Consider the following 12422-nt stretch of genomic DNA (forward strand, 5'->3'; position numbering starts at 1 on the left):
TTACATCGATATCCGCCGGAAATTGTACGTTATTGTTGTCTTAGGATTTGTTACAATTTATTAATGTATAAACGCTTATTTACATGCGCTAATTTATTTGGAAAGTGTAGTAAAAACTGATTGTTTTAAATGAAAATTAGATGAAATAAATTTAAAATAAGATTCATTAAAAATCTCCGAACTGTATCGATGGGTATAATAGCATACTGGGGAAAAATATTTTTTATCTGTGATTGCGTGTTGCGTCCTTCGCGAGAAGGGATTATTTTTTTAATATATATTTAATAAAAGCTAGAAACAAAACCTCGCCATATTTTAAATCAATGTTGTATGGACCGTGCAGTTAACATTTCAATAAATATAATTTTACACTTTTATTAAATCGGTTATTTTGGCGCATAGTTTCATGGCTTCAAATGCTGTTGCATAGTGAAGTCTCCCAATATGGGAAATAAATTTCAAATATTTTAATTGTTCACTTTGTGCGTTGTTCTGATATTGCCTTAATAAGTAAGCATCGAGGTCGTGCTAAAAGCGGTGTGATTTGAAGTGTAATAATGGTTATGTGGACTATTTTAAAGTCATTGAACCTAAGTGCGGCGTGCTGACATTGTGTCTTGTGCATCGAAAGCATGTAAATAAACATGAACGATATAGGCATTAAAATAGTGGAATCTCCGAAAGACCGGTTGCTGGGAGCCGAAGTGTCCCCTGCGCCGGAGTTAGGAAACGAAAATGAGGTCGATCCCCTGTCGATTGATGATGATGTCGCTGTAAAGACTCCGCTTGTGGTTTCTGATGATAAATCAGTGAGAGACGAAATTCAGGAGAGCTGTGATGATAATGCCAAAGAAGAGCCAATAAGTGAGCCACAGATTAACGATAGTGATAACTTGCAAGTGTCTGAGACAGTCAAAGGTATAGTTATATATATTTGAATTTTTATACGTAATGTTATGATATTTCAAGTTTGACCAATCCTTTTTTTTTCTTATTGAATAATTTTGGAATAGTTTCTAAAAATGTTGGTGTAAAATATGGTATAAGTAAGATATGAATATATTCAATAGAAAAGTAGATTCTCATCCAGTGTTTATATTCAAATATATTCAAACTTTGTAGAATAAAAAATATACAGGCTATGATATATGGAGAATTTATATCTTCTAATCACTACATTAGTTTCAGAGGACATTAAGGAGGAAAGTGTGATAGAAGCCTTACCAGAAGAGAATGTGGAACCCATTGAGGTAAACATTGACACACCCAAGCAGGAGGGCAATGTTGGAGACTGTAATGAAGCTCTGGACCATCCTGTAACTGTAGCTTTGGATACTAAAGAGCCAGAACCCGTATCCGTCACAGTGAGGGACAGTCCAAAAGAAGTGATAGAAGTTGAGAAAACTACTGATGTGGAGATGACAGATGTTCAGCTGGTCGAGAAACTCGAAACAGAAACTAAGCCCAGTATACAGGCTGTTAACGGTGATATAACAAAGGTATAGTTTACTGGTGTATGTCAGATTAGTAAGGTGGTGTTCATTTAATTGGTGTTATCGTATCTTATCAGATATATCTTAATAAGACTTGAAACAAGCTCTTCTGTCAAGAAATCTTTTTGCCTTTATTATTTGTATATATGTTCTAAATTCTATTTTGTCATAAGTATATCTATATAATATGACCTCATAAACATACTTTTTGTATAGTTATTGAAAGGGCTGAGACAATTCTGCAACTGTTAGTTACCCTTTTCTAACTACTGAGTTAGAATGAGTTTGTTCTAATATTAATATAATTTGTCCTAATTGATCTTGTAGGTTCCAAACTTAGGCAAGCATTAAGGAATTGTCATGTGTTAAATTTAGTTTTTGATTTGTCTAATATCATGGAAACTATGTTTTTTTTAAAATTTTTCTGATGGCCTCTGTGGTCAAGTAGTATGTAAGCTGGATTTCATGGGTACACTATGAGTCCTGGGTTCGATTCCCGGCCAAACTGATGCAGAAAATTCATTGGTTTTCTATGTTGTCTTGGGTCTGGGTGTTTGTGTTACCATCGTTATTCTTCTTTTTTTTTCTTCTGATTTTCCATAACACAAGTGCTTTAGCTACTTACAATGGGATCATAAGTAATGTATGTGATGTTGAATTCTTCCACATGAGATACCATATATAAATGTGCAATTATTTCCAAACTTTCCCCTCAAACGGAGAGGGGACTTAGTCAAGCTATGAGACAAGCTGCAACTAAGTATTATTGAAGGATTACTCAAATATTGTTTAAAATGCACCAACCAAATCCCTGCCAAACCAAAACTATGTTAACTCTATAATTATGTCAATTAAAAGTGTCATGGTAATTTTAAATTGCTAAATTTATATTAAGGTAACACACTGTTACAAAGCGCATGTTTAAAATAAAATAATGTTTTGATATTGCAAAATTAGCTAAAAATTAGAAAATATGTTTATGTTCTTGTTAAATTACTAAAAATATGTTTTCTTTTCCATCCCAGGAGGAACAATCACATAAAAGACGAGCTAGTGAAGACGTAGACACAGAATCTCCTTTGAAAAAACTCTGTGCTGAAGTAGAAAAAACATTTCCGCAACATGACATAATGATAAATGATTACATACACACGGCCACAAAGAACAACATAGATGAAATACAGAGGCACACAGAGCAACTACTGTCTGAAATACAAACATTACGAGAACTGGCTCAAAAAAAGGAACATGAATGGAACAATATATTACATTTGAAAAAAGTCAAAGAAGAAATATTACTAAGGCTTCTAAGGCGAAAACAAGTTCTGTCTTTCGAGAAGAGTGCCGATGTGAACGGTGCTGAGAGAACGGATCCTTTCGATTATCTAAACCAAGCTAAGAACTTGGCTATTGACAAGAGTGATGAGATATCCGGATTAGCGATCAAGCAGCCGGGATCAGCTATGATCAACACTATCATTCAGCCGCCAGTTTTACCTGTTACCTCACATTTCAATCCAATGTCAGGATTACCGCCACCATACGATAAAGCAGCTCACATGCAATCGATGCCAAAGCCTGTGTTCCCACAGGCGATGATGATGCCGGGACCAATGCCAGGATTTCCTAGGGACATGAATGGGCAACTGCCGGCATTTGGCATGCCAATGGGTCGACAAGGACCAACTAAAGATGTCAAATCTATAATAGCTGATTATAGACAAAGGAATCCGGAAATTACTCCTCGGAGAGGGAGGAGGATGAAGTCTATAGTAAATCCCAATATGATGAACACTCCGAGGCCGATTGCACCTAAAGTTGACAATATGAACAATTTAAGTAACCTCAACATGCTATTCAACAATTTAGATATGGTACGTAAATATTATTTTTTGTATAATTTAATATACTCGTTATATTTATAAGATATATATATATATATATATATATATATATTTAAAGATTTTTTGTTTGTGTTTTAAAATTAACATAAATTCATTACATAGTACGCTCAAAGGTCGCTAAACATTTTTTTTCAACAAAAACCTTTATGTAATAACGACTGAATAATATGCTCAATAATTAAAATATGATAATATGACCTTGATCAATTCTGGTCCGATCTCTCTTTCCCAAAAACATTTCAATAACAAACAGTATTAAGGTTTTATTGAGTGGTCTCAAAGCAAGGCGCCCGTGTTATTTGGCGGTCTTTGCACCCTCTACAGATTATATATGTTTTAGTGCTTAAAAGTGTAGTAAATATGTGCACTCACATTATTTATCAATCTTATTAAAATGGATCAGCAAACAGACTCCACCGGAAAAAGACCCGACCCATACTGTACTCATACCCGTAAAATGTAAATACTTTCACTTTTAAACATGGAGCTGTTGAAAATTCCTTGACTGAAAAAGCCAATATAGACCGACCCAGAGTTTTTACTCAAAACTTGTAAGTAGCCTAAGATCTAGATCTTAGGGATCTGCTTGTTAGGCTACTAGACGTTTAATATAGATGAATAGATGTGGTTGCCAGTTAAATAAACTTATTATCACGTAATAAACACAAAGATTTGATTGTTTACGATAATATGTTAAGGATAAAACGACTATTAAACTTCCCAGAATCAGATTATCATAATACATAACAATTAACGATAATACGTAATAAAATAGTTAAATAATACAAATTATAAATGAATTTGAACAATAATTTACAGATATTAAACCTTTTTTCATAACATCTTGCAACACATTACTCATATAATAAAAAAAAACAAACTGGTTAGTTTTTAAATGAATTTCCATAGACATTAGGTTGTTACTCTGAATTGTACGTTACCATAAAATTCAAAACATAAACAATTTTTTTTTACGCTTACTTGTACAGTAATAAATTAAATACTAAACGAATATAAGGAAGTTAGTTACTCTGAAATTTTGACCTTTGTCCTTTGAAATGAATCTCTTTTCATCACTCAAAAGGGCCAAAAACCTTAAACCGTCATTTTGTAACTAGCTCTCGTATTCTTTTTTTTTATAAAAGGAACCGACTAAACAAATTTACATAAAACTCATCAAGAAGATGCAGCACGGTTCGGAGAAGTTTTTTTTTTATATGATAGTAGTAGACACCCTCGCTTGTGTTTTTGGGTGTTGGTTGTCATGTGTTAGGCAAAAAATGTAGCCCATGTCCTTTCTTGAATTTCAAGTTTGCTTCAAACCAAATATCATCAAATTTTGTTCAGCGTTTGGACTTCTAAAAGCGACAGACAAAAGTTACTTCCACATTTATAATAATATAAATATTTTCATTAACATAAGAATTAACAACATTAAATGCTTAAATATACATATATATACAAATATGAACTAAAACTAGTTACTGTATAAATCTTGACCGCGTGGAATAGTGGCAAGAATGCTAGCAGCATTTCCCCGTTGAATCGCAATTCCGATCCTCTGGGCAAAAAACGAACCAGCCCTCTTGTCACCAGTGGAGGCAATAAGGCGAGGTGTTGTACTTTTAATGAAGCTTTTTGCACCACTACTCCAAGGGCCAAGCGTTTCGACAGCAAATGGAACAAAAAAGTAATTAGATATAATACACGAATATTTAGTTATTTTTTTTTTGATAATATAAATATAGATTATTGAATAAATAGCGCATTGCAATTTCACGTGACAGGAGTGTATATCGTGTTCTCGTTTCAATTAAATTCTAATGCTCTGAATTTGTGGAGTAATCGACCATCGAACTATTGTGCAATAGTGTCGGTCGAAATTGTAATACTCCCTGCCTTGACCCCTTTCTGAATGGTAGACGCATGTCAATTCAATTAGATCTGTTCCCGAGGCCGCGTTCAATCACGCTCTTGATATATAATATGTATGTTTTTTTTTTTATACTTAAATGTCTATGGATTAGTGTTTATATCTGTTACAATCATAAGTTTACGTCTTCTTTTGATCAGGAATTCGCAGAAGCAGGTCGGTGTTAGGAAATTTCAAACAGCAGGATATCATTTTCGTTTTATATCTTTTTTTTTACATAGGTAGACAAAAAGACAATTGGAAAATCTGATGGTAAGTGGCCACTACCACTCATAGACATCGATACTGTGAAATACGGAACGGGTATCATATCGGGGATCATTATTCATCATATGTTCGGCTAGCAATATAAGACATTATCGAATTACGAAACGAATACGAACAAAATGCTGAACCCAACTGCTTTCTATCTGAATATTAAAATATTATTTATTCAGGTTGGCTCATAAAAGCCTTTTTGAAATGTCATGTTACAGTGTTGAATTAAATGTAAAGGTATGGAAAATAGATTCTACCGAGAAGAACCGGCAAGAAACTTCGTAGTTAGCCTTTTCCACCGTGTTAGTCACAGAGTATGTCAGTAAAGTACAATTAAATTTTGATGTATCCTGCCAAGTATCGTGTGATGTCCTGATGTGGTGCATATTTTTTGGCTTCTTTTCTTTTTACCTTTTTCCAGAAGAGTTCATGCCTTTTTCTACATATTTTCCTCTTTATCTACCAATCCAACTATTTTTAATACCAATTTGTTTACATTTCAGAACCAAAAAGCTATGCTGGAACGGCTGCAGCAAATCCAAGCAGGAAGTCTTCCGAACGGCTTATCATTCAAAGATGTGCTCGTGCAGTTAGCGAACATGCAACAGAACAACCTTATGCCCACCAGACCCGTCGAAACCATGACCAACCGGCCAGAACATCATATCAGACCAGAGAGTAGAAGGCGGCAGGAGAGGAACGAAGAAGCCCACATGATGGCCAAGCAAGCGGAGCGGATGGCGGCCTCGAGTCCAAGGCTGCCACCACCACCTCCATATCCAGAAATCTCACTGCTACCAGTTACGACCAGTCAGGAAACGGCACAATCACAGCAGAACTCCTTACTACATGGGATTTTGACTAAGGTATTTTATATATATATGACAAAAGGATATTCCATTGCTTATGGCAACATTTTTTTATTTGGATTACGTCATCAATTTCATAGCTTGTCAAGTTCGAGTCATATCGCAACAAATTGCCCTTAAATTATATGCACTCAAGTATTGCCATTTTAAAAGCATTTGGCTTGTAATGGGGATGGGCTAGTCAAAAGACTTGGTTCATTAGTAGGTAGAGAGTATTTAATTTATAGTACTAATATTTTTTATCTGTAACTGTTCTCTTAGATACGAAATGAAAAATTGGTAGGTTGTTTATAGCGAAAATGATAATTATCGAAATAGTTTTATAGTCCACAGTCCTTCCCCATGGGCTTTGTATCGCATCGCATCGCATTTTTAAATTTCAATTAGCTTGAATGGGTGTTGCCAACCTTCCAGCAGGCGCCCCCCGCCTCTCAGAGTTACTCGCCGACGTTGGCTAAACTGCTTACGTCGCCGGAACGGAAACAGAGCGCTCCGCCGTTGCCAACTTTCGGTCAGGCCAAGGTACCACCTCATGTACGAGATTACAATCAATTGGTGTCCTGATTGGCCTTTGTTCCAAATTCAAAATTTAGATTTAAGTTTTTTACATTCGCCCTCTGTGGCGGCTGAATGACTGCGCGTTTTTATATTATTATTATTTTTGAGAATGGCAATACTCATCGTTAGTTCTAATGCCACTTCATTTTCATATTATTTACATTTGCAATTTATATTATTTGATATGCATACCAAGGGATTGTAGATGATAATTTTACTTTGGTTTGGCACGAATTAGAATTGTATGAAATACAATATAAGCAAATTATCGTGGTAACATAATATATAATTCTTCCAAATAAATATTCAATTGCAATATTTATTACCAATATATATACATATATATATTTTATAATCACATGATGTATCTGGATAAAGTATCCGGTTATGTTTGTTATATAAATTCAAAATATTGGAATGTGTAAAAATACTAATACTAAATATTCGTCATAAGTGTATAACAATAACATTGTAAGTAAATGAAAGGATGTAAAATATGATGACATGCGTGTGCGCAGAACTGCGGCGAGATCACCATCACGCCGGTGCAGCCTGCGCAGCCGGAGCCCGCCGCGGAGAAAACTGAAGTGGTGCAGCTGGTAACTATTATTTGTTTGTGGCAACTATGTAGCACGTATAGTCCATTCCAATGACAAAAGGTAACATTCAAAGCATACCGTATTTTTCAATATCACAAGTGTTTTGTTGATAATTCCACTATAAGATTAACTACAAACAGTTCTTGATTAATATATCTTCATTTGTAATACAACAATATTTCACTAAACTACATAGATCCACTTTAATTTCACTTCCAAAGTAACGAAAACAGTCTTGTCGACATTCAAGACGCCATTTCTCGATGACGAACATTAAAAATGGAGGCCTCAACTAGGCATGTTCGCTAAACGAATGTAGACGAATGAATTTATACAGGTAAAAAAATATATTATTTTAGTTTAAAAATTCATTATAGATATTTTTTTTAAATATATTTATTTAATTGGTTGTAATACATAATATGAATTATTTAATAGAAACGTAAAAAGTTACCTAACGATAGATAAAAAAGTTATTTTTATACAGTAAGGTTTTTACATAAAAATAATACTTTTACTAAAAATGTTAAAAGAATTATTTTACTTAAAAATAATCTCTTATCTCGAAATGTAGATCAGTTTTGTGCATAGCAATTTTATAGTTTTGAAAATAATACAATGTTAAGAAAGACATTCGTCTCTCATCTTTCGTATCATGTGCACGGATGCATATTCGGAATTCTCTGAAGTTTTTTATTACGATCTGATTTTGTTTAAACGGAAAATTACTTTTAAAATAAAAAAAAATATATCGTTCTTTAGCATTCATTACCCATTCATCCAATTATTTTCACCTCACTAGTCGAACGCAAATGACATATCAATTCAAAGTCAAAGTTGTTTATTTACCTTTTCTCCTCTTCCCATTGGAATAGACTATAGAGATCTTCCTCGATGGGCAACTGCAATGGGAGGTAACATATAACTATTCACTTACTAAACCCCGCCCCTATTTAGGCTAGAACTGTGGTACTGGTCTCCATGCCAGCAACATGTCATTCCCTCTATTCGACCTATGCCTTTCTTTTATTATTATGGATGATTTGGCCAAGATTGATTCTTCAGTAATGAGGTTGAATTCTGGATAAAGTGACCTAAGTCGACATGTCTTCCAGGAGGAGGAGGAGAGCGGCGCGTCGGAGGAGTCGGGCGCTTCGGGCGCGTCGGGCGCTTCGGGCGCGTCTGGCGCGTCGGGCTCCGGCTCGGGCTCGGGGCGGCTGGTCATCGACGAGGGCGCGGACGAAGCGCCCACGTGCCAGGGCTGCCGCGCGCGCCTGGCGCAGTTCGTGTGCGCGGGCTGCGCCAACCAGTGGTACTGCTCGCGCGACTGCCAGGTACGCGCCGCCGCCATTTTGATATTCTATTAGAGACTGAGGATGTGCCAGTGGTACTGCTCGCGCGACTGCCAGGTACGCGCCGCCGCCATTTTGATATGCTACTTGAGACTGAGGATGCGGTGTTGTTATTGAACAAACCAATTCTGATTGTAATTCTGTAATCTTTTTACCAGACAGTTAAATCGGCAATATATTTTTTTGCTTTATCTGTTAGTCACAATGTGTTCCAAAGCTTCAGAAAGATAATCTAGTTCAATACAATGTTACAGTCTATATTATCTATAATAATATTATAAATGTGAAAATAACTCTGCCTGTCTGTCTGCCTGTCACTCTTACCATCAAACGGTTGATTCGAATTTGATAAAAATTATTATGAAGCAAACTTGGTAGTAGGGCTTTGTGCAAGCCCGTCTGGGCAGGTACCACCCACTCATCAGTTATTGTACCGCCAAACAACAGTATTCGGTATTGTTGTGTTCCGGTTTGAAGGGTAAGTCAGCCAGTGTAACTACAGGCACAAGGGACATAACATCTTAGTTCCCAAGGTTAGTGGCGCATTGACGATTTAAGGAATACTTAATATTTCTTACAGCGTCATTGTCTATGGGTAATAGTGACCTCTTACCATCAGGTGGCCCATATGCTCGTCCGTCAACCTATACCATAAAAAAAACTTAAGACTCCAAGAAAGGACATAGGCTAGTTTTTTGCTTGACATGACAATAAATATCCTAAAACGCAAGCGTCTACTACTACTACTAGTCTTCTATAACCGTGTATTTTGTATTCCAGGTGGCGGCGTGGGACGAGCATTCAGAAATGTGTTCCGGTTGAAACAATCCACGTAGCAAGTTCTTATAAAGAAATTATCAGAGTCGACATGAGCCGCATTGCATTGCCTTACGATATATTTTAAAGCGGTTTTGGTGAATCTCTATATTGGTTATCGTTATTGGTGAGGTTGTTTTATTTTTTATCTGTCGAAGTACCTAATATTAGTTTCTGTAAAAGTATATATTTGTATTACGTATTATGATCGACGTAAGACCGTGATTGGTCCTCGTGTATGAAAGTGGCCGTTCAAGTATTACGTGAAACAATTTTTCTAAGCACACACCAGATATCCTGACGTTTAATGAATAAAAACCCACCGCAAGTGAAGGGACATGAGTGTTTTAAACTTATATTTTCAATTCAAAGATAACTTTTTACAATAATTACAGCAGTACAAGGGTCAAGCTACAATTACACTATTCCATCTCTATCGTTTGGTGGCACAAGATACGTGCGAGAAAGAGATAAAACATACGCGTGAGAAAGATAGACATGTCGCGATACAACAGCTATTAAAATTACGTATATGTGTGAACGAAATTGAAGCTTATTGCAAACGATATTAGGCGTAGATTCGCTTGTATAATATAACAGTAGGATAAAATAAAATTTTAAAGGAAATCAGATGTTATTATTAACATGTTATGATTTAAATTTGCTTGAAGTATACAGACTTGACCTTTTCGTAAACAATTCCATTATAAGCAGAACAAACGCCCGGATATAGCAGTTTGATTGCCCTCCCCACATAGAGAGCCAACTTAAAAAAAGAGTCTGAATTAGGCAACTTCCGCCACTTCTATTATAATTCGGTACAATGAAAAATATTCTATTTATCGGTTAAAGTAAAAAATATGAATTCCGTGCAATCGTACATAATCCTTGAACGACATCTTTTACACGAAAGTGATGGATTTTCTTAACGTTTATAATTATAATGTTTAAAGATTTCGTAGCTGCTTTTCGAACTTAACTATTGGATGCTTTATTTTTAACGTCGAGAACATAAAATAAGTATAAAAATATTTAAAACGATCAATCACTCGCCTAACAACTGATATACGGCCATACTATTAAACTTTCTATAGCAGACATAACAATCTTTCCCTTTCTGTCCTCAGTTATTTGACATACGAAAGAATGAGACAGAGCTATGTGTAACAACTGCTATATAATTCTTAGTAATGGCGATAGAATGTAAAATACTACGTAATATTACGATTTGTATTTGTAACGACTAGTAGTGAAATGTGCACGTGTAATAAATAAATGATTCGAATATTAGAAATAGTTTTGGACGACTAAGGAAAATTTAATCATTTAAATATTCGTAATTAAAAATGTAATGAAATGTCTCAATTTAAGTAAAATTAAGACATGCAATAAAACCTCTTTTATTGTTTTTTTTTTTTTCTGTATGATATCAATCAGTATCGAATCAATGATTTCTATGAATGTATTCTTGTCACAAGTGTTTAGTGAAATTATGATATATATTATTCGTTCAGTATTTTTTAGACGTTTTATATTTGTAATCCATTTTAATCGTATTTGATTTGAGTTTAGGATTTTTTTAATGTTATGCTTTTTCTACAGAAGTATTGAATTCAACAAAAAATACATTGAATTTTTTTTAATACGATTGTCAAATTTCTTTGTAATATCACTAGTCACGAGTCAAACCACAATCATAATCATTGTCACAAATACGTTTTAAATGGATTATTATTCGATTCAAACTAAAATCGCCTAATTATTTTGTCATAATAAAACTTTGATAGTGTTATTCATACTTCTGGCGGTAGGTCATTCCTTTATAATAGTATAGTGTGGGAATGTAAGTCAATGTTCTGAATTATGCGTTCGTCGTTTACGATGAACCGTTTCTGATAAAGACAACGATGGAATATAGGAAACGGTTGTATATTAATACGAGGTAGATGTGGATATTTCAGTAAGTGGCTTGAAATTGTTATTTAAAAAAAAAAGTGATTCTAATTTCAAATTTGACAGTTAACATTTTTGTTATTGCTTGACACTTATCAAGATTTTTTTAAGGTTAGTGTCGGAGAGCAATGATCCTAAGGTGTTCTGCTTCACTCACCACAGACCAAATATTAAATAGTGAAAAAAATTAAACGTCAATTTTTTTTTTTTGAATTTGGAATGTAAACATTCTTCCTGGCAATGTAATGGTGTTTAAATGAATTAGATTTTGATAATAACAGTAAGACACTTACTCGAATGTTCGCGGACCACCTTGTTCAGCTTATATCGTAGTCAAGTGCTCTAACGCTATGTAATAGTATAGCAAAAGGTCGGCGAGTTTAATGAATATGAATAAAGAAAACTATATAGCTTTCTTGATATCGATTGATACACCTGATGTATATTAGCTTCTACCAGTTTCTAGACAATTCTAGAATGTATGAAACTCGAAACTCGCCACCCTGTATATGAAAGGGACGTGTATCTCCAATGATTGTATAATTAACATAAATAGCCTATTATATTATAAGTATAAGTTTTCATGTATTATTTAACCTACCAAATATTTTGTGCCTTTCTATGTATGTAAGCAATATGATTTTTATATACAGTGTAATTCAGGACCGTGTGTCTGAACGTGTGTAT

The 12422-nt window shown here is 34.6% G+C and overlaps 1 protein-coding gene across 3 annotated transcripts; it reads left to right on the forward strand.

Annotated features, from left to right (window-relative positions):
* Positions 1 to 214: 214 nt before the first annotated feature.
* Positions 215 to 10100, forward strand: LOC124534283. Of its 3 annotated transcripts, none has more exons than XM_047110034.1 (8): positions 215 to 918; positions 1189 to 1499; positions 2519 to 3367; positions 6092 to 6454; positions 6872 to 6979; positions 7534 to 7614; positions 8730 to 8948; positions 9747 to 10100. In XM_047110034.1, exons 1-8 carry the CDS (start codon positions 645 to 647, stop codon positions 9786 to 9788), a joined length of 2247 nt encoding a protein of 748 aa, XP_046965990.1. In that variant the 5' UTR covers positions 215 to 644; the 3' UTR covers positions 9789 to 10100. The 3 variants fall into 3 exon arrangements, with proteins under 3 accessions (XP_046965990.1, XP_046965989.1, XP_046965991.1); XM_047110033.1 differs by having other exon boundaries at positions 218 to 918; positions 1183 to 1499; XM_047110035.1 differs by lacking the exon at positions 6872 to 6979 and having other exon boundaries at positions 219 to 918; positions 1183 to 1499.
* The last annotated feature ends 2322 nt before the right edge of the window (positions 10101 to 12422 follow it).

The sequence above is a fragment of the Vanessa cardui genome, chromosome 12 (assembly GCF_905220365.1).
Source record: "Vanessa cardui chromosome 12, ilVanCard2.1, whole genome shotgun sequence".
Classification (NCBI taxonomy): domain Eukaryota; kingdom Metazoa; phylum Arthropoda; class Insecta; order Lepidoptera; family Nymphalidae; genus Vanessa; species Vanessa cardui.

What these genes read in the sequence shown, in the direction of transcription:
- LOC124534283 (XM_047110033.1), top strand. Translation starts at nt 645, where the DNA reads ATGAACGATATAGGCATTAAAATAGTGGAATCTCCGAAAGACCGGTTG. An exon ending in CAACTTTCGGTCAGGCCAAG is followed by an intron (nt 6,980 to 7,533) that starts GTACCACCTCAT and finishes GCGTGTGCGCAG; the next exon opens with AACTGCGGCGAGATCACCAT. An exon ending in AAACTGAAGTGGTGCAGCTG is followed by an intron (nt 7,615 to 8,729) that starts GTAACTATTATT and finishes CATGTCTTCCAG; the next exon opens with GAGGAGGAGGAGAGCGGCGC.